At 44.1% G+C, this 20,963-nt stretch overlaps 1 protein-coding gene across 1 annotated transcript; it reads left to right on the top strand.

Annotated features, from left to right (window-relative positions):
* Positions 1 to 275: 275 nt before the first annotated feature.
* On the top strand, positions 276 to 20,963 carry prrg1 (proline rich Gla (G-carboxyglutamic acid) 1). The gene is made up of 4 exons (XM_060932582.1): positions 276 to 536; positions 3,107 to 3,137; positions 13,678 to 13,838; positions 17,890 to 20,963. Exons 2-4 carry the CDS (start codon positions 3,128 to 3,130, stop codon positions 18,319 to 18,321), a joined length of 603 nt encoding a protein of 200 aa, XP_060788565.1. The 5' UTR covers positions 276 to 536; positions 3,107 to 3,127; the 3' UTR covers positions 18,322 to 20,963.

Here is a 20,963-nt window from a genome sequence, read left to right as displayed (position 1 = left end):
AAAAAATTGGACAAGGACACTTTTTTATTTTTATTTCGGCCGACATCATCAAAAATATGTTGAAAAAATCCTGAACCTAAAGATAAAAAATGGGTGGCCTAACTCACAAATATTCCAGAATCAACATGTTTCAGTGTGTTAATCTTTAATCTTTGCAGTACATACAACAATCTGGCAACCTCAGTCTTATGATATGGTCAGTTCAATCTGGCAACCCTGTACCCGTGAGAGACCCGCTGTGTGCAGTGCGCACGCGCAGTCTCTTTGGCATCAGTGCGGAGTGAGTCCCGGTGGGTGCAGCAGCTGAAGGTCGAGTCCCCGCGGGCTGTGTGTGTGTGTGTGTGTGTGTGTGTGTGTGTGTGTGTGTGTGGAGGTTAAAGCTGCCTGAGGATGGAGAAGTTTTTAATCTTAAACTAAAGGCGTGTTTGTTGGTGTGTTTGGTGCGCGGGAGCGTGTGGCTCGGATGAGCGCTAATCCCCTCAGTTAGCCGCGTTAGCCGCCGGGAGCTACACGGAGGAGCGCCGCGCTGAAACACGGTCGGTACCGGCGCAGCTGCAGCACTGATCCTCTGTTTCACTCTGAAATGTAGAAATGAATATTTTGCGCTGATTCTGCAGTAACTGTCTGTTTAATTTCTTTCTGTGGCTGACTGAAGCGCTGTTTGTCCTCCAGAGTCCGCGCGAGCTTCTCTGTTTAAACAACTTTTAGTTTTTAATATCTTTATTTTTCCAATTATTAAAGACAAAGTTTTTCTTTATGTCTGTAATTCTTCCATACATCGGGATTTCCCTTATTCTGTATTTCTATAGTTTTGCATCGTCTCTAATATCTGTTATTGAATATTTGTAATTATATATTATATTTAATTATATTCAGTAATAGAGACGGTTTACTTTAGTAATCTCTAAACATGTGCAGAATGTTTATATTCTTTTTCAGAATCGGTCATTCCTTCTATAAATCTCTGAAATCTATTTTATTTATTAATACCTCCCATTTTCTGATAACAATAATACAAATGTCTGTCTATTTATTTGTCTGTCTGACATTTTGCATATCTATCTATCTGTCTAACAGTTTGTCTATTTGTCTGTCTGACATTTTGTATATCTATCTGTCTATCAATTTGTCTGTCTGACTGATATTATCTATCTATCCATCTATCTCTGTCTAACAGTTTTTCTAACAATTTGTCTATTTGTCTGTCTGACATTTTGTATATCTATCTATCTATCTATCTATCTATCTATCTATCTATCTATCAATTTGTCTGTCTGCCTGTCTAACAATTTGTCTATTTGTCCGTCTGACATTCTTTCTGTCTGTCAATTTGTCTTTCTAATAATTTGTCTGTATATGTATTTGTCTGTCTGTGTATTTGTCTGTATGTCTATCCATGAATCTGTCTGTATGTTTGTCTGACATTTTTGTCTAACAATTTTTCTGTCTAATAATTTCTATCTGTCTGTCTGACATTTTATCTATCTGTCTAACCATATATCTGTCTGTATTAATTTCTGTCTAATAATTTCTGTCTATATGCAGTGGTGCTGGAAAGTTTGTGAACCCTTTAGAATTTTCTATATTTCTGCATAAATATGACCAAAAACATCAGATTTTCACACAAGTCCTAAAAGTAGATAAAGAGAACCCAGTTCATCAAATGAGACAAAATTATTATACTTGGTCATTTATTTATTGAGGAAAATGATCCAATATTATATATCTGTGAGTGGCAAAAGTATGTGAACCTCTAGGATTAGCAGTTAATTTGAAGGTGAAATTAGAGTCAGGTGTTTTCAATCAATGGGATGACAATCAGGTGTGAGTGGGCACCCTGTTTTATTTAAAGAACAGGGATCTATCAAAGTCTGATCTTCACAACACGTGTTTGTGGAAGTGTATCATGGCATGAAAAAAGGAGATTTCTGAGGACCTCAGAAAAAGTGTTGTTGATGCTCATCAGGCTGGAAAAGGTTACAAAACCATCTCTAAAGAGTTTGGACTCCACCAATCTACAGACAGACAGATTGTGTACAAATGGAGGAAATTCAAAACCATTGTTACCCTCCCCAGGAGCGGTCGACCAACAAAGATCACTCTAAGAGCAAGGCGTGTAATAGTCGGAGAGGTCACAAAGGACCCCAGGGTAACTTCTAAGCAACTGAAGGCCTCTCTCACATTGGCTAATGTTATTATTCATGAGTCCACCATCAGGAGAACACTGAACAACAATGGTGTGCATGGCAGGGTTGCAAGGAGAAAGCCACTGCTCTCCAAAAAGAACATTGCTGATCGTCTGCAGTTTGCTAAAGATCATGTGGACAAGCCAGAAGGCTATTGGAAAAATGTTTTGTGGATGGATGAGACCAAAATAGAACTTTTTGGTTTAAATGAGAAGCGTTATGTTTGGAGAAAGGAAAACACTGCATTCCAGCACAAGAACCTCATCCCATCAGTGAAACATGGTGGTGGTAGTATCATGGTTTGGAATTCTAAAGGGTTCACAAACTTTCCAGCACCACTGTACAGGGGGCTGCAAAAGTAGGTATACAGTAAGGATTATTCCAGTATTACCAGTATTAAAATAGTGGTGCTAGATTTCATTTAATACTAACATTTTGTGCGAACATTTTGTTCTCCATTACTGTATACCTACTTTTGCAGCCCCCTGTATGTATGTATGTATATACTGTATGTCTGTCTGTCTGTCTATCCTTTTTCTATAATTATTCCTCTGTCTCTATTTGAGACTGTATCATTCAGTAAAATGAGGATAAACTGATTCAAAAAGATGAAATGATCAAATAAAAGCAGTGTGAGGATTTACAGATAAACGCTGGACTGAACTGGGCTCCTGTTCACGTATAGTGTGTAAACAGCTATCACACAGACACAACACAGTGTACAGTAAAGTTTCAGTCTTTTGTGCATCTATCACGCTTTCAGAAGATCTGTAAATATTAGTCTGTCAAGTATAGTTTTTATATATTTATCATTTATTTTAACTAATAATGTAAAATAGTTAATATCACTGTGTATAAAGTACTAATCTGGGTTTTTTTTCTTTTTCTTTCTTTCCCCTGTCTCTCTGATCTTGATGAAGGTTTGTGAAGCTGCAAGAATCATGGGAGCTGGTACGTACACATTGACACAGTCGAGAACCGAGCATCGTGTGTTCACATGACTGCTTACTGTGTTAGTGTATAAACACCACGGGGTTTTAATGCAGTCCAGTCAGACAGACTCAAGAGAGTTCTGGAAAAGACAGGGACGCCTTTGTACTTTTGGTTACCGTGTTTTCATTCATTCATTCATTCATCTATCTATATCTAGGCATTTTAGTATAGTTCTACTCTCGACACAATGAAGAAAGTTTATGAATATAAATGACTTGTATTTTATACATTTTTAATAAACTGTTTAAATAAATACATAAAATATCAAGTTTATATTTAAAACATGACTGAAGCATGTGATTTTATTATTTTACTTTTTACTATAATTTGTTATTCAGTAAAAGTGGAAAGACAAATGTACAGAATACTAGTTAGTGTCCAGGATATTGAAGTGTTTGCATCAGTAGAGTGTCCAAGAATACTGAAGTGTCTGGAATACTGTGATGTCCAGGAACATTGAAGTGTTTGCAGCAGTAGAGTGTCCAGGAATACTGCGATGTCCAGGATACTGAAGTGTCTGGAATACTGCGATGTCCAGGATACTGAAGTGTCTGGAATACTGCGATGTCCAGGATACTGAAGTGTCTGGAATACTGCGATGTCCAGGATACTGAAGTGTTTGTAGCAGTAGTGTGTCCAGGAATACTGTGATGTCCAGGATACGGAAGTGTCTGGAATACTGCGATGTCCAGGAATAGTGAAGTGTTTGCAGCAGTAGTGTCCAGGAATACCGTGATGTCCAGGATACTGAAGTGTCTGGAATACTGCGATGTCCAGGATACTGAAGTGTCTGGAATACTGCGATGTCCAGGATACTGAAGTGTTTGTAGCAGTAGTGTGTCCAGGAATACTGTGATGTCCAGGATACGGAAGTGTCTGGAATACTGCGATGTCCAGGAATAGTGAAGTGTTTGCAGCAGTAGTGTCCAGGAATACCGTGATGTCCAGGAATACTGAAGGTGTCTGGGATACTGTGATGTCCAGGATACTGAAGTGTCTGGAATACCGTGATGTCCAGGATACTGAAGTGTCTGGAATACTGCGATGTCCAGGATACTGAAGTGTCTGGAATACTGCGATGTCCAGGATACTGAAGTGTTTGCAGCAGTAGAGTGTCCAGGAATACTGCGATGTCCAGGATACTGAAGTGTCTGGAATACTGCGATGTCCAGGATACTGAAGTGTCTGGAATACTGCGATGTCCAGGATACTGAAGTGTCTGGAATACTGCGATGTCCAGGATACTGAAGTGTCTGGAATACTGCGATGTCCAGGATACTGAAGTGTCTGGAATACTGCGATGTCCAGGATACTGAAGTGTCTGGAATACTGCGATGTCCAGGATACTGAAGTGTCTGGAATACTGCGATGTCCAGGATACTGAAGTGTTTGTAGCAGTAGTGTGTCCAGGAATACTGTGATGTCCAGGATACGGAAATGTCTGGAATACTGCAATGTCCAGGAATAGTGAAGTGTCTGGAATACTGCAATGTCCAGGAATAGTGAAGTGTCTGGAATACTGCAATGTCCAGGAATAGTGAAGTGTCTGGAATACTGCAATGTCCAGGAATAGTGAAGTGTCTGGAATACTGCAATGTCCAGGAATAGTGAAATGTCTGGAATACTGCGATGTCCAGGATACTGAAGTGTTTGTAGCAGTAGTGTGTCCAGGAATACTGCGATGTCCAGGATACTGAAGTGTCTGGAATACTGCGATGTCCAGGATACTGAAGTGTCTGGAATACTGCGATGTCCAGGATACTGAAGTGTTTGTAGCAGTAGTGTGTCCAGGAATACTGCGATGTCCAGGATACTGAAGTGTCTGGAATACTGCGATGTCCAGGATACTGAAGTGTCTGGAATACTGCGATGTCCAGGATACTGAAGTGTTTGTAGCAGTAGTGTGTCCAGGAATACTGTGATGTCCAGGATACGGAAGTGTCTGGAATACTGCGATGTCCAGGAATAGTGAAGTGTTTGCAGCAGTAGTGTCCAGGAATACCGTGATGTCCAGGAATACTGACGGTGTCTGGGATACTGTGATGTCCAGGATACTGAAGTGTCTGGAATACCGTGATGTCCAGGATACTGAAGTGTCTGGAATACTGCGATGTCCAGGATACTGAAGTGTTTGCAGCAGTAGAGTGTCCAGGAATACTGTGATGTCCAGGATACTGAAGTATTTGGAATACTGTGATGTCCTGGATACTGAAGTGTTTGTAGCAGTAGTGTGTCCAGGAATACTGTGATGTCCAGGATACGGAAGTGTCTGGAATATTGCGATGTCCAGGAATAGTGAAGTGTTTGCAGCAGTAGAGTGTCCAGGAATACTGTGATGTCCAGGAATACTGAAGGTGTCTGGAATACTGTGATGTCCAGTATACTGAAGTGTTTGCAGCAGTAGAGTGTCCAGGAATACTGTGATTTCCAGAAGTACTGAAGTATCTGGAATACTGCGATGTCCAGGAATACTGAAGTGTTTGCAGTAGTAGAGTGTCCAAGAATACTGTGATGTCCAGCAGTAGAGTGTCCAGGAATACTGTGATGTCCAGGATACTGAAGTGTCTGGAATACTGTGATGTCCAGGAATAGTGAAGTGTTTGCAGCAGTAGAGTGTCCAGGAATATCATGATATCTCGGTATTCCTGGATGTCTGGAATACTGCGATGTCCAGGATACTGAAGTGTTTGCAGCAGTAGAGTGTCCAGGAATACTGAAATGTCTGGAATATTGCAATGTCCTGGAACACTGAAGTGTTTGCAGCAGTAGAGTGTCCAGGAATAGTGTGATTTCCAGAAGTACTGAAGTATCTGGAATACTGCGATGTCCAGGAATACTGAAGTGTCTGGAATACTGTGATGTTAGATTAGGTTAGAGAGGGGCTGGACTCTCCACTTCTCTGGAGTCGCCCATGGTGAGCGGCGGCGGGCTGGTGTGGGCTTGCTTATAGCTCCTCAGCTCAGCTGCCATGTGTTGGAGTTTACCCCAGTGAACGAGAGGGTCGCCTCTCTGCGCCTTCGGATTGGGGAGAGGGCTCTTGCTGTTGTTTGTGCCTATGGGCCAAATAGCAGTATAGAGTATCTGGCCTTCTTGGAGTCCCTGGGAGAGGTACTGAGAGGTGCTCAGACTGGGGACTCCATTGTTCTACTGGGGGACTTCAATGCTCACGTGGGCGACAACAGTGACACCTGGAGGGGCGTGGTTGGGAGGAACGGCCTCCCCGATCTGAACCCGAGTGGTGTTTTGTTATTGGACTTCTGTGCTAGTCATGGTTTGTCCATAACGAACACCATGTTCGAGCATAGGGGTGTCCATAAGTGTACGTGGCACCAGGACACCTTAGGTCGGAGGTCGATGATCGACTTTGTTGTCGTTTCATCTGACCTCTGGCCCTATGTCTTGGACACTCAGCTAAAGAGAGGGGCTGAGCTGTCAACTGATCACCACCTGGTGGTGAGTTGGATCTGCTGGTGGAGGAGGAAGCTGGACAGACCTGGCAGGCCCAAACGTATGGTGAGGGTCTGCTGGGAACGTCTGGCCGAGCACTCTGTCGGGGGGGGGGGTCTTTAACTCCCACCTCCGGGAGAGCTTCTCCCAGCTTCCGAGGGAGGCGGGGGACATTGAGTCTGAGTGGACCATGTTCTCGACCTCCATTGTAGACGCAGCTGTTCGGAGCTGTAGCCGCAAGGTCTCCGGTGCCTGTCGTGGCGGCAATCCCCGAACCTGGTGGTGGACACCGGAAGTAAGAGATGCTATCAAGCTGAAGAAGGAGTCCTATCGGGCCATGTTGACCTCCTGGACTCCTGAGGCAGCTGACGGGTATCGGCAGGCCAGGTGTGCCGCAGCTCGGGCAGTTGCAGAGGCAAAAACTTGGAACTGGGAGGAGTTTGGGGAGGCCATGGAGAAGGACTATCGGTCGGCCTCGAAGAAATTCTGGCAAACCGTCCGGCGCCTCAGGAGGGGGAAGCAGTACTCTGCCAACACTGTTTACAGTGCGGGTGGGGAGCTGTTGACCTCGACTGGGGACATTGTTGGGTGGTGGAAGGAATACTTTGAGGATCTCCTCAATCCCACCGTCATGTCTTCCATTGAGGAGACGGAGGCTGATGACTCAGAGGTGGACTCGTTCATTACCCAAGCCGAAGTCACTGAGGTGGTTTGCAAGCTCCTCGGTGGCAAGGCACCGGGGGTGGATGAGATCCGCCCTGAGTATCTCAAGTCTCTGGATGTTGTGGGGCTGTCTTGGCTGACACGCCTCTGCAACATCGCGTGGCGGTCGGGGACAGTGCCTCTGGAGTGGCAGACTGGGGTGGTCGTCCCTCTTTTTAAGAAAGGGGACCGGAGAGTGTGCTCCAATTATAGGGGAATCACACTTCTCAGCCTCCCAGGGAAGGTTTACTCCAGGGTACTGGAGAGGAGAATTCGACCAATAGTCGAACCTCGGATCCAGGAGGAACAATGCGGTTTTCGTCCTGGTCGCGGAACACTGGACCAGCTCTATACCCTTCATAGGGTGCTCGAGGGTTCATGGGAGTTTGCCCAACCAGTCCACATGTGCTTTGTGGATCTGGAGAAGGCATTCAACCGTGTCCCTCATGGTATTCTGTGGGGGGTGCTTCGGGAGTATGGGGTTCGGGGCTCTTTGCTAAGGGCTGTCCGGTCCTTGTACGAACAGAGCAGGAGTCTGGTTCGCATTGCCGGCAGTAAGTCAGACATGTTCCCAGTGCATGTTGGACTCCGGCAGGGCTGCCCTTTGTCACCGGTTCTGTTCATGATTTTTATGGACAGAATTTCTAGGCGCAGCCAGGGGCCGGAAGGAATCCTGTTTGGGAACCACAGGATTTTTTCTCTGCTTTTTGTGGATGATGTCCTGTTGGCTTCTTCAAACCAGGACCTTCAGCATGCACTGGGGCGGTTTGCAGCCGAGTGTGAAGCGGCTGGGATGAGAATCAGCACCTCCAAGTCCGAGGCCATGGTTCTCGACCGGAAAGGGGTGGCTTGCCCTCTCCAGGGTGGAGAAGTCCTGCCTCAAGTGGAGGAGTTTAAGTATCTCGGGATCTTGTTCACGAGTGAGGGAAGGATAGAGCGTGAGGTTGACAGGCGGATCGGTGCAGCCTCCGCAATGATGTGGTCGCCTTACCGGTCCGTCGTGGTGAAGAAAGAACTGAGCCAAAAGGCGAAGCTCTCAATTTACCAGTCGATCTACATTCCAACTCTCACCTATGGTCATGAGCTTTGGGTAATGACCGAAAGAACAAGATCACGGATACAAGTGGCCGAAATTAGTTTCCTTCGCAGGGTGGCTGGGCGCTCCCTTAGAGATAGGGTGAGAAGCACAGTCACTCAGGAGGAGCTCGGAGTAGAGCCACTGCTCCTCCACATAGAGAGGAATCAGCTGAGGTGGCTTGGGCATCTCTTTCGGGTGCCTCCTGGACGCCTCCCTGGGGAGGTGTTCCAGGCATGTACCCCCGGGAGGAGGCCCTGGGGAAGACCCAGGACACGCTGGAGGGACTATGTCTCTCAGCTGGCCTGGGAACGCCTCGGTGTTCTTCCCGAAGAGCTGGCCGAGGTGTCTGGGGAAAGGGAAGTTTGGGCTTCCATGCTCAGACTGCTGCCTCCGCAACCCGGCCCCGGATAAGCGGATGAAGATGAGACGAGACAATTGATCCCTTTGGGAGGGTTCCCTCAGGGAAATTAAGATTCCAGCATCATCATTACAGATAAACAGAGAAAAGAAATAGAAGAAAACTTCTAGATAAATTAAAATAAAGTTTTTACATATACAAATATAAAAGAATAAGATATGGGGAAGAGAGGGGGGAGAAGTGGGGTTAGGGTAAGTGTGTGTGTGTGTGTGGGGGGGGGGAGCAGGAAAGCTATTGCACATTGTCCAGTATTGCTTATTGTTAGGCTAGGCTACTGCTCCTTCCCGTCCTCTGTCCTCTTGTTACCCCTCCTCCCCCCCAGAGAGAAGTTGTACAGTCTGATGGCGTGAGGGACAAAGGAGTTTTTGAGTCTGTTCGTCCTGCACTTGGGAAGGAGCATTCTGTCACTGAACAGGCTCCTCTGGTTGCTGATGACGGTGTGCAGAGGGTGACTGGCATCGTCCATGATGTTCAATAGTTTGTCCATAGACCTCTTCTCTGCCACCATCACCAGAGAGTCCAGCTTCATGCCGACCACAGAGCCGGCCCGCCTGATCAGTTTGTCCAGCCTGGATGTGTCCTTCTTGGATGTGCTGCCCCCCCAGCACACCACGGTGTAAAACAGGACACTGGCGACCACAGACTGATAGAACATCCACAGGAGTTTCCTGCAGATGTTAAAGGACCACAGCCTCCTCAGGAAGTACAGCCTGCTCTGTCCCTTCCTGTATAAGTGATTTGGTGTTGCAAGTCCAGTCCAGCTTGCTGTCCAGTCACAGCCCGAGGTACTTGTAGGAATCCACAGCCTCCACCTCGACTCCGTCGATCAGAACTGGTCATGACCTTGGTCTGGACCTCCCAAAGTCAATGACTAGCTCCTTGGTCTTCGAGGTGTTGAGCTGCAGATGGTTCCTGTTGCACCACACGGCAAAGTCCCTCACCAGGCTCCTATACTCCTCCTCTCTGTCGTCCCTGATGCACCCCACGATGGCTGTGTCATCAGCAAACTTCTGAATGTGACACAGCTCCGAGTTGTAGCAGAAGTCCATGGTGTACAGGGTGAAGAGAAGAGGGGCCAGCACCATGCCCTGGGGTGCTCCAGTGCTGCTAATCACAGTGTCAGACATGATGTCCTTCAGTCTGACGTACTGCGGCCTGTCAGTGAGGTAGCTGGAGATCCAGGTGACCAGGCAGGGGTCCACTCACATCCTGTTCAGTTTGTCCTGAAGCATAAGGGGCTGGATGGTGTTGAAGGCACTCGAGAAATCCAAGAAGAGGATCCTCACTGTGCCATTTCCCTTATCCAGATGCGAGTGCGCTTGGTGTAGCAGGTAGAGGATGGTGTCTTCCACACCAACACCTGCCCGGTACACAAACTGCAGACAGTCCTGGGTATGTTGTACCTGGGGTCTGAGGAGGTTGAAGAAGAGCCGCTCCAACATCATCATCAGATGTGAAGTGAGATGTGAAGTGAGCAGTCAGAAGTTGTTCAGCTCGCTGGGCCGATTCTTTTTGGGAACTGGAATGATACATGATGTCTTCCAGAGGGTGGGCACTCTCCCCAGCTGCAGGCTGAGGTTGAAGATGCGTTGGAATGGTTCACCCAGTTCAGCAGCGCAGGTCTTCAGTAGTTGTGGGGACACCTTGTCCGGGCCTGCTGCTTTCCTGGAGTGAAGCTTCCTCAGTTGACCTATGACCTGGTCTGCAGTAATGCATAGAGGAGTCTGTGTTGAGGTGGGGGATGAGGGGGCTGCTGTGATGACTGGGGGGAGGTGTGTTGAGGGAAGAAGGAGAGATGCTGCAGAGAGGTAGAGGGTGGGGGGGATGTGGGCTGGTTGAACCGATTGAAGAAGTCATTCAACTTGTTCGCCCTCTCCACTGTCCCGTCAACGACTCTGGTCTTTGTGTTGTGGCCTGTGATGATTTTCACACCTTCCCAGACCTCCCTCATGCTGTTCTCCTTCAGCTTCTGCTCCACCTTTCTCCTGTAGCTGTCCTTAGTTTCCCCTCACGCAGCGTTTCACCTCCTGCTGTGCTGCTTTCATTGTCTCCCTGTCCCTGCTCCTGAAGGCGGCCTTCTTCCTGTTGAGGACAGCTTTGACTTCCTGTGTTACCCATGGCTTGTTATTAGGGTAACACCATACAGTCTTAGCGGGGGAGACCACATCTGCACAGAAGTTGAAGTAATCTGTCAGACAGTGTGTCAGCCCCTCTTTGTCCTCACAGTGTGGGCTAAGCAGCACATCCCAGTCCGTTCCATTTCAGGGGACCACCTCCTGATGGAGCTAGTTGTTGCAGGCTGCCTTTGAACCAGGGGGGTGTACTTCGGCTGTAGAAGAACCAGGTTGTGGTCAGACTTCCCCAGTGGGGGGAGGGGTGTGACTCTGTATGCATCCCTCATATTAGCATACAGCAAGTCAGTTGTCCTGTTGTTCCTTGTTGGACAATCCACAGCCTGGTAAAAAGCAGCCAAAGTAGAGTCCAAAGTAGCGTGATTAAAGTCCCCAGAAATGATAAATGCCTTGGGGTGCTGTGGCTGCAGCCTTGCTGTGACAGAGTGAATCCTCTCACATGCAGCGGCTGCATCTGCCTTCAGAGGGATATAAACACAGATGGTGATCATGTGACTGAACTCCTTCGGCAGATAATATGGCCGCAGGCTAACGGCTAGCAGCTCCAAGTCCGGGCAACATAATACTGTCTTTACGGAGATGTGTCCCGGGTTACAGCAGCGGTTGTTCACGTAAATGATGAGTCCCCCACCTTTGCTTTTCCCGCATGCTTTAGTGTCTCTGTCAGCTCTCACAGCAATGAATCCCCGCAGGTCCACGTTAGCATCCGGTACAAGGTGTGTTAGCCATGTCTCCGTAAAGATAAACAAGCTGCTCTCCCGGTAAATTCGCTGGTTGTTCAGAGCGGAAAGCTCGTCGACTTTATTCGTCAGCGAGTTCACATTCCCCATGATAACGGAGGGAATGGGTGGTTTGTAGCGCCGCCGGTTGTCCACTAGCCTAGCCTTTAGCTTAGCTCCAGCTTTGCAGCCCCTGGGTTTCCTCCTCAGCTCCGCCGGGATGGGGTGTCGTATCCTGGCTCATCCCATTGTTTTCAGGACCAGCAGCTCCTCTCTCAAATAAGTGAGAAAACTGGCTCCTGGTTGCGTGTTAAAGTTAAATCTATCCATGTTATATAGTTAAACACACTATGTCTTCATAAGAAGAGCAAAAAAGTAAAAAAAGGTGGAAAAAAGAGGTTTAAAGAGCTAAAAACTACAGAGCTACTGGAGAGGCAGCCGTCTCACACAGCGCCCATACATCATTCCATCCAGGAATACTGAAGTTTTTGCAGCAGTAGAGTGTCCAGGAATACCGTGATGTCTGGAATACTGTGATGTCCAGGAATACTGAAGTGTTTGCAGCAGTAGAGTGTCCAGGAATACTGTGATTTCCAGGAGTACTGAAGTATCTGGAATACTGCAATGTCCAGGAGTCCTGAAGTGTTTGCTGCAGTGGAGTGTCCAGGAATACTGCAGTGTCCAGGATACTGAAGTGTCCATAGTACTTGAGCATCTAGGACACTCAGATTACAGCACACCTTAGTTGAATAGAACAATTTTATATAGAAACACAAATGTATTTATATTATACTGGATATTTAAGAAATTTTGCACTTTGACATCCCACTCTGCGAGTTGTGCAGAGATGCAGTGTATTTATACAGATATATACTGTATATACTGTAAACACTGCTTCCTTATAAGCGTGTGTTTAGAATACTGACACCACCTACTGATGGGATGGGACCTTTTTCATTTTCTTTGAAAGAATTTCAATCGATAGTTTTAATCAGAACACGTTATAATTGGTCGGTAGATTTTACAGAGCCAGCCCGATGAATAGTTTTTATGTAAAAGATTTGTTTTATTGACCTACAATTAACAAAACATCATTGTTCTGCATTTGCAAACATACATGAAGATCATGGATGGTGTTTTGTTGACCTAAGCTTGGTCTCTGGTGTGATATGTATCTGATCCGAGACTCCTGGCGCTGTTCTAATCTCCGTGTGGATGTCCAAGGTCAGAGGAACAGTGGACCGCTCTGTCTGTTCTCCCACACACGGAGCCGAGTGCCGCTCTCATAAAAGGCAGGCGCAACGGTTCAAAGCAGCTTTTGTGCTTCACGGGATTTCACACTCTCTTGGGCTTTTTGTTTGTCTCACTCACGTCCCCAGTCATAGCAGTGTGTGTTTCTGTTCCTGTTTCTTTCACAGTGTCTCTTTTGGGTTCTGCAGGAAAACACACACACTCTCTCTCTCTCTCTCTCTCTCTCTCTCTCTCACTCACACGCACTCTCACTACACTAAACAACATGTCTTTTAAAAACAAAAAAAAGGGGGGAAAAAAAGCATTTGTAGGCACTGTTATTGAAGTGTCCGAAATATCTGAAGTGTTTGGAATACTGCAGTATCCGGAATACTGGTGTCTGGAATACGGAAGTGTCAAAAACACTGAAGTGTACACAGTAGTAAACTGTCTGCAATACTGAATGAAGTGTGTAGGATCTTGAAGTGTCTGGAATACTGAAGTGTTTAGGATCCTGAAGTGTCTGGAATACTTCAGTGATAAAAGGATGAAACGGTGTTTGTTGGCTCTATGTTAATATTGTAGTTTTGTATAGTTCTAAAAATATAATTTTTTTTTTCCCCCCAACCTCAGAAAATCTGATTTTGGTATCTGTCATTTAAGAATAAAAATTTCTTCAAATAAGATATCGATATAACTTTTACTATATTAATACAGCACTCAACACCTCGGCCTTGTATTCAAACTCAAAATACCCTCTTGCTCTCCGCAGTGTTCCTGTCAGCAGACGCGGCACACAGCGTGCTAAGGAGGGTCCCGAGGGCCAACTTCTTCCTGGAGGAAATGAAGCAGGGAAACATTCAGCGCGAGTGCAGGGAGGAGATCTGTAACTACGAGGAAGCTCGTGAGGCTTTCGAGAACGACGAGAAAACGGTGAGCTGTTAGGGCAAGGTGCTACACGCGCGCACAATCTCTGACGCTTGGACACACTGTTCTTTGGAATTTCCTGCGAGCAGGAAGCGTGTTATCGGCAGGAAGTGAAGCTGACTCCCTTAAACTGTTCCTCAGAGACTCAATTGTGAGCCATTCTGGGTTAAAGGACACTTGCGCAGTAATGTGTTAAGGCACTTCTAAAGGGAAATGAAATGCAAAGTAAAACAGTTTTTAGAGCATTTCGTCAGTTCAGTCTGTCCTTTAATGAGTCAGAGTTTTAATATTCTGGACATGTCCAATGCAATAAAAAAATGAGGAACAAATCTACTGGAAACAGTCAGGCACAAAAAGTTTTCATTATTTTTTTTCGTCAACATTTCTTATTCCATGTATGATCATCGGATATGATAATGGTTTCAAGTTTTGTTTGGAAGTTTTGGAAACTGTTTGTTTGTGCACATGATTTCCTCTGTATGTGAAATTCAGGTTCTCTAATTAGATTTAAAGCTAAAGTCAATGAACCCAACAACAATCTGTGACCAGTTACGCATGAGAAGCATGTGAGAATAACCAATCATGCCTTAGCAACAATGTCTAGTGACCAATCAGTCTTCAGAACCAACGCTCAGCAATCAGTCCTACCTCAGCAACCCATTACACCCTGGCAACAACACCTAGCAACCAATTACAGCTCAGCTATCAAAGGAAAAAAAAGTGTTTTTTCCTTTTTTCTTCTTGACATCTTGAAAATTGATGCAGCTGCTTCCCCTGACTACAGTTTACAAACAGCTCGAGGAAGTTCCACTTTTTTCCGTGTCTCCTCACATTTCAGAACCAGAACACTGGATTGCAAAGTAAAGTGAAATCTCCTCTGAACTGTTTACGTAACTGGTGGAGAACCAGGTGACCTCAGTTTACAAAAACTGTATTAAAAAAAAAAAAAAACCGGCTCCTTTCTGAAAATCATACATACAGATCCCAGGTAGATAATTTTCACACCTCGGGCAGTGCTGCCTGTATTCGAAAGCCAAACGAAATGTGACGCACGTTTCTGACGTCTGACTGATTGTTGAAAGCCTCCGAGTTTCTATATAGTTTAAGGGAACAGTCCACCGTACTTCCATAATGAAATGTGCTCTTATCTGAATTGAGACGAGCTGCTCCGTACCTCTCCGAGCTTTGCGCGACCTCCCAGTCAGTCAGACGCAGTCAGACGCGCTGTCACTCCTGTTAGCAATGTAGCTAGGCTCAGTATGGCCAATGGTATTTTTTGGGGCCGTAGTTAGATGCGACCAAACTCTTCCGCGTTTTTCCTGTTTACATAGGTTTATATGACCAGTGATATGAAACAAGTTCAGTTACACAAATTGAAACGTAGCGATTTTCTATGCTATGGAAAGTGCGCACTATAATGACAGGCGTACTAATACCTTCTGCGCGCTTCGGCAGCGCATTGATACGGAGCTCAGATATCAATGCGCTGCCGAAGCGCGCAGAAGGTGTTAATACGCCTGTCATTATAGTGCGGACTTTCCATAGCATAGACAATCGCTACGTTTCAATTTGTGTAACTGAACTTGTTTCATATCACTGGTCATATAAACCTATGTAAACAGGAAAAGCGTGGAAGAGTTTGGTCGCATCTAACTACGGCCCCAAAAAATACCATTGGCCATACTGAGCCTAGCTACATTGCTAACAGGAGTGACAGCGCGTCTGACTGCGTCTGACTGACTGGGAGGTCGCGCAAAGCTCGGAGAGGTACGGAGCAGCTCGTCTCAATTCAGATAAGAGCATATTTCATTATGGAAGTACGGTGGACTGTTCCTTTAAAATTACACACACTTATTTAGCTCGGTCAACAGTCACATGTTCTGGACGTGACGAACATGCAGAGGTGTTACACAGCAGCAGAAAGGAGACGCCTGCAGAACTTCTCACTCGTTTTATTACAGTGATGTTGACTAGGATGGAAGATTAAGATTATTGTCACTATGGTAACATCGTCTAGACCGATTATATCTCTGATGAAACGACTTTGCTGCTTAATTAAATGTGCACTGTTATATAAATGAGACCTAATGAACACACAGTTGATGAATTAGTGCAGCAGATGACCGTCGCCATAAACAACTGTCTAAAAATAATTCTGAATTTTGTGGGGTTTTATGTTGTCTCCTCCCCCAGTGGTTTACTTTGTTTAATCTGGGTTTCTTTAGTACGTCTTACTTTTTTTTTTATTTTTTACCTTACCTGGATTTTACCTCACTTTTTTTAACACATTGGTAAGATTGATTTATCAGTTTGTTTATTTATTTGTCTATTTATCCATAATGTGAGTTTTATATTCTTTTCTTGTTTTTTTTTTCTTTATACCAGTTTCGAATTTGTTTTTGTGTGTTTACTTTTATGCAAGTTTCGTGAGGTGTGGGTGTTTTTATTTTTAATTGTTACATTTGGGCATTTATTTTTTTCAATGTAGTTTTTTTTCTGTGCATTTAATTTTCATTTTTAATATATTTTTATGTTTTAATATGACTTGTGGATTATTTTTTTATTATGTGCATTTTTACACAGGTTTCACTTTTTTATTGATGTTTTTTTAAGGTTTGTTTTTATTTTTGTGGGTTTGATGGGTTTTTTGTTTTCCTCCCTCAGTGGTTTACTTTATTTAATCTGGGTTTCCTTTAGCATGTTTTTTTTTTTTTTAATTTTATTTTTTTTTTTTTTTACCTTACCTGGATTTTACCTCACCTTTTTTACAAGTTGGTAGGATTTATTTATTTATATATTTGTTTCTTTATCCCCAGTGTGAGTTTTATATTCTTTCCTTTCTGTATGTATTTTTTTTTTTTTTTAATGCAAGTTTTGAGAGTTGCTTTCTTTTAAAATATTATTTTTAACCATTACATCCGTGCATTACATTTTTTTTTTTTTTTATAAGAGATCAGTACCCCAGAGGGATAATTTGGAGCGGTGTGCAGTGAATCATGGCTACAAGAAGCAGAAACAGGGAGGGAAGATATAACTGAGCGCTGCACAGTACACATTCATACCACCAGAAGAAAGTTCAGAACTGGAAAGGGGATTAAAGATTGCAAACAAACTTCTCCTGTCTCCTTCAGCCTTGACCGGATGCCTGCGGTGGCTGTAATTCTACATTAAAGAACTTCGCAAGTTCAAACCTTTTGGAATATAGTTTTTAATATGACTTTTGTGGAATGGTTCCCCCTCCCCCCCCCTTAGGTGCAATTTTACATGGGGTTTACTTTTTTTTTTTAAAGGTTTATTTTTATTTTGTGATTTTTTAAAGATATTTTTGGGCTTTTTTCACCTTTATTGGATAGGACAGTGTAGAGACAGGAAATGAGCAGGAGAGGGAGAGAGACCGGGAGGGATCGGGAAATGACCTCGGGTCAGAATCGAACCCGGGTCCCCGGATTTATGGTGTGGCGCCTTAGCCACCTGAGCCATGACGCCCCCATTTTGTGATTTTTATTGGATTTTTGTTTTTATGATTATTCAACTCCGCCCACCTGATGCTCTAATGTTCACTGAAGTATCCACCCTTAGCCACTAATATTAAACTCAATGTGGTTGTTATTGATCAATTTTCAGAACATGGCTATTTATTTATTTATTAATGGGTTGTTGTCTTGATGATCTCTGACTGAGCAGTTGGACAAGCAGATCGATATTAGACATTTTGGTTAGCCGGCTTACAGACAGTTTGTGTCATCATTTGTTAGATTTTTGTGGTCCATGCTTATGATAAAAATAATAACTTTGACAAACAGACTGTCACAAGAACAAAACCCACGGAGACGAGCATGATCGAGCTGTGACATCAGCTAATATGTTCGCCAGGATATTGAAGACTCAGGAACACAATTAGTTCTGTAAATCCTGGAAAACAATGTTGAATATCTTGATATATTTAATTATTGCCACAAAATTATTCTCCTACGAGAAAAGTTTGTTTGTGTCATACGATTGAATCTGCGTACGAGTTTTAATCTGACTCCTTCTTCTGCTCTGTGATTGGCTGCAGCGGCGATTCTGGGAGGAGTACCAGCGCGAGAGCAGCCCCAAACCCGGAGGACTTCAGTCCATAGTGGGCGGAGTCAACATGCTGTACCTAGTCCTGCCCCTGCTGCTGTTGCTGCTGCTCATCGCTGTCGTCTCGTTCACCGTGTGGAGGTGCCACTCGCGCAAAAGGTCTCAGCGCAGCCCTGCCATCGGCCAGAGAGACTCCGCCCTCGCCGTCGTTTCCATGGACCAGTGGGGGCAAAGCTACCATCCAGACCCCGCCTATTCGGGTGATGACATCACACCCGGGCAGGTCAGCGTCGCGGATCCCCCTCCATCTTACGAGGAAGCTGTGGGCCACATGGATGTGCACGTGGAGGCCGAGCCTCCACCCCAGTATGATGACATCATCAGAGGGTCTGCGAGCAATGCCGTGATTGGACAGGCCAAGTGAAGCACTTTCCAATCACAACGCAGCCTCACTCCTGAGGTTTACTCCACGCCAGTCGCTGCTTCTCTTAGTGCTGCGTGCAACTCTCCAAGATGAAACAATGCAAATAAAGCAGATGTTTTAATACATCGAATACCAGCAAAGACCAGAAATAAGAAGTGATCACGTTCTGTTAGTGAAGGAAAAACACAATGGATTTGTTTTCCAAATGCAAAAATATAAGTAGAATCAGTTTTTTTTCCTCTCGGTACATCAATCCAGAGTATAAGATGAAACTTCTTACAATCTGCTCACAGAAAATTGCAACAGGCATTTTTATTTAGTTTATATTTTGCCATGGTTACCAAATTCCAAAATTAGCAACTTTTATGCTAATTTTTTTTATTTAGTGATTAAGAATCTTACACAAACCTTTTAAATCCGTTTGAGTGAGTTGTTAAAAGAAAAACGTCAAAAATGTATTTAGTGCAAATACATTCTGCTCGTACGAAAATTTTACGATAACTACTGGAGTATCACGATTACCGTTATAAAGAAATGTCCGTAAACGGGTGGAAATTGCATCTTATAGTCCAGGAGGTGATGTATTAAATCTGAACGTGTCCCAACCAGCACAGGAAATCGTAACGAGCAAAACAAAATGATTTTACGTATCAAGAATGAGAACATTTCATGTGTCAGGAAGGTAAGACGTATAAATCCAGTGGCTTGGCCAGTGCTGCTGCTGCTGCGAGTCATCCGAGCGAACCGCCTCGCCTCGCCTCGCTGTCCTTCCTCATCAGGTTTCACTGCCGCTGGGCCTGAAACCCTGAAATTGAGCCAAACCTCAGCTCTCAGGTGAAACAGCCTGAGTCATAGGATGGAGAAAAGCCAAGGAAGCACGCTTCTTTCTTTTTCTTTCTTTCTTTTTTTTAAACACCTTAACCATCCACTGTTCCTGCTCATTACATAGTGCAACAGTAGCACCCTGATCCAATAGTGTGTGCTCCAGGAAACGAGTGTGTGAGAGTAGAGTAAGCACTAATCCACGCACTGCTGTAGCCAGACTAGCAGAATGACTAGCATTCATCTCCATTCGCACCAGCAAGCAACGGATGGTTCGTCTGCTGTGGACGTGCACGACTGTGAAATTAAAATTCGACCACATTTTATGCAAATAAGCCACAACACGGCTGAGTGATGATGTTGAAGTATTGTGTTTGGTACATTTTCAGGCCGATCTGATCTCCGTTCAGCTCAATTTACAGAAAAGAAAAATGTTACCGCCGTTTCTGTAGCGGTGGGCGGAATGGAGGGAATAAAGCACTACGTGTCGTGCTGTTCTAGGAAAATAATCAACTACTTTATTTTTATTTTTTATAATAACACAGACATGTTTATCGCTCTCACAACACAGCAGTTTGGCTTACACACGATTACACTTTTTCATGCCATGCTTTTTATCCATTTATAGTTAGTTTTATGTGATATTAGTATCGCATTGAAAAAAGAAAATTAAGATCAGTTTTTCTTTTTTTTTAATTGTTGCGATAAGATTTTAACAACTTTATTATAGATTTTTTTTTCAGTAACCAGCTGCGTTTGTGAGGGATTTTTTTTTCTCGCTTGAAGTTAATGAGATTCTGTTTAAAGGAATGAATGTTTATAGCTGCTGCAGTGTAAAAGAGGAAAGAACAGGAACAAGAACTAACTTGTTTCATAATATTTAAATGCAAATGGTTTGTTTTTTTAAGAAATAAAAACAGTAATTGTTACTTGCTGTGGTATAAGAGGAATAAAACAGTTGAGGACGTGCTGTTAGAGGAACATAATCACGTCCTCTTCATCACGCCAGGCGCATCATATGATTGATTGATTGATTGATTTGATTTTCTGTAACAGCATGACATGAGGTGATTTATTCCTCTTATACCACCTCTTATTCATCTGATTTTTTTTTTCTTGTTTTTGTTTGTTTGTTTGACTCCCTGCCCTGATGCACTGACGTAAATCACACTGTTACAGAGGAAAGAAATTATTTAGAGTTTTAATTTAGCAAGAAAGTGCCATTTGTTGTGGCTGTGAGTCATGCAAATTAAATAAATTTAGATAAAATATTCAGCCAGCTGAAAGGCAGCGTTCAGACAACTGTCGTTTAAGATGGACAGATTTAAAGACTGTAACGTGTCCTCGATGAAAGTTTTGCAAAACAGATTATAATTTATATTTATTCTATCAACATTCACTGGATATGAGCAATCGTGCGCTCTGATTGGCTACTCTACGACTAGGATATCAGCTCATATAAGGTGAGTAGAGAAAAACAAAATTGCTGAACCAGCCGAGGACGAAATAAAAACTACTCGAAAACAAAACCCCAAAAAATAATTAAAAAAAGCAACAAAATACGGAATAAAAGTATTTGATGGTAAGAATTATTATTGCATTTTTCACAAATTGCTCCTGTCATTTCACCGGTTTGTTTACATTCTAAGCAGAAATTATTTTGTCGGATGTTTTGTTCTTATTTATTGAATTTGCCAAAAATAAAAATGCTCCGTGGCGGCACGGTGGTGTAGTGGTTAGCGCTGTCGCCTCACAGCAAGAAGGTCCGGGTTCGAGCCCCGTGGCCGGCGAGGGCCTTTCTGTGCGGAGTTTGCATGTTC

This window comes from Neoarius graeffei, chromosome 10 (genome assembly GCF_027579695.1).
Source record: "Neoarius graeffei isolate fNeoGra1 chromosome 10, fNeoGra1.pri, whole genome shotgun sequence".
NCBI lineage: Eukaryota > Metazoa > Chordata > Actinopteri > Siluriformes > Ariidae > Neoarius > Neoarius graeffei.
Note: the sequence above shows the minus strand (reverse complement) of the source record. Positions and strands in the feature narration are given on the sequence as shown.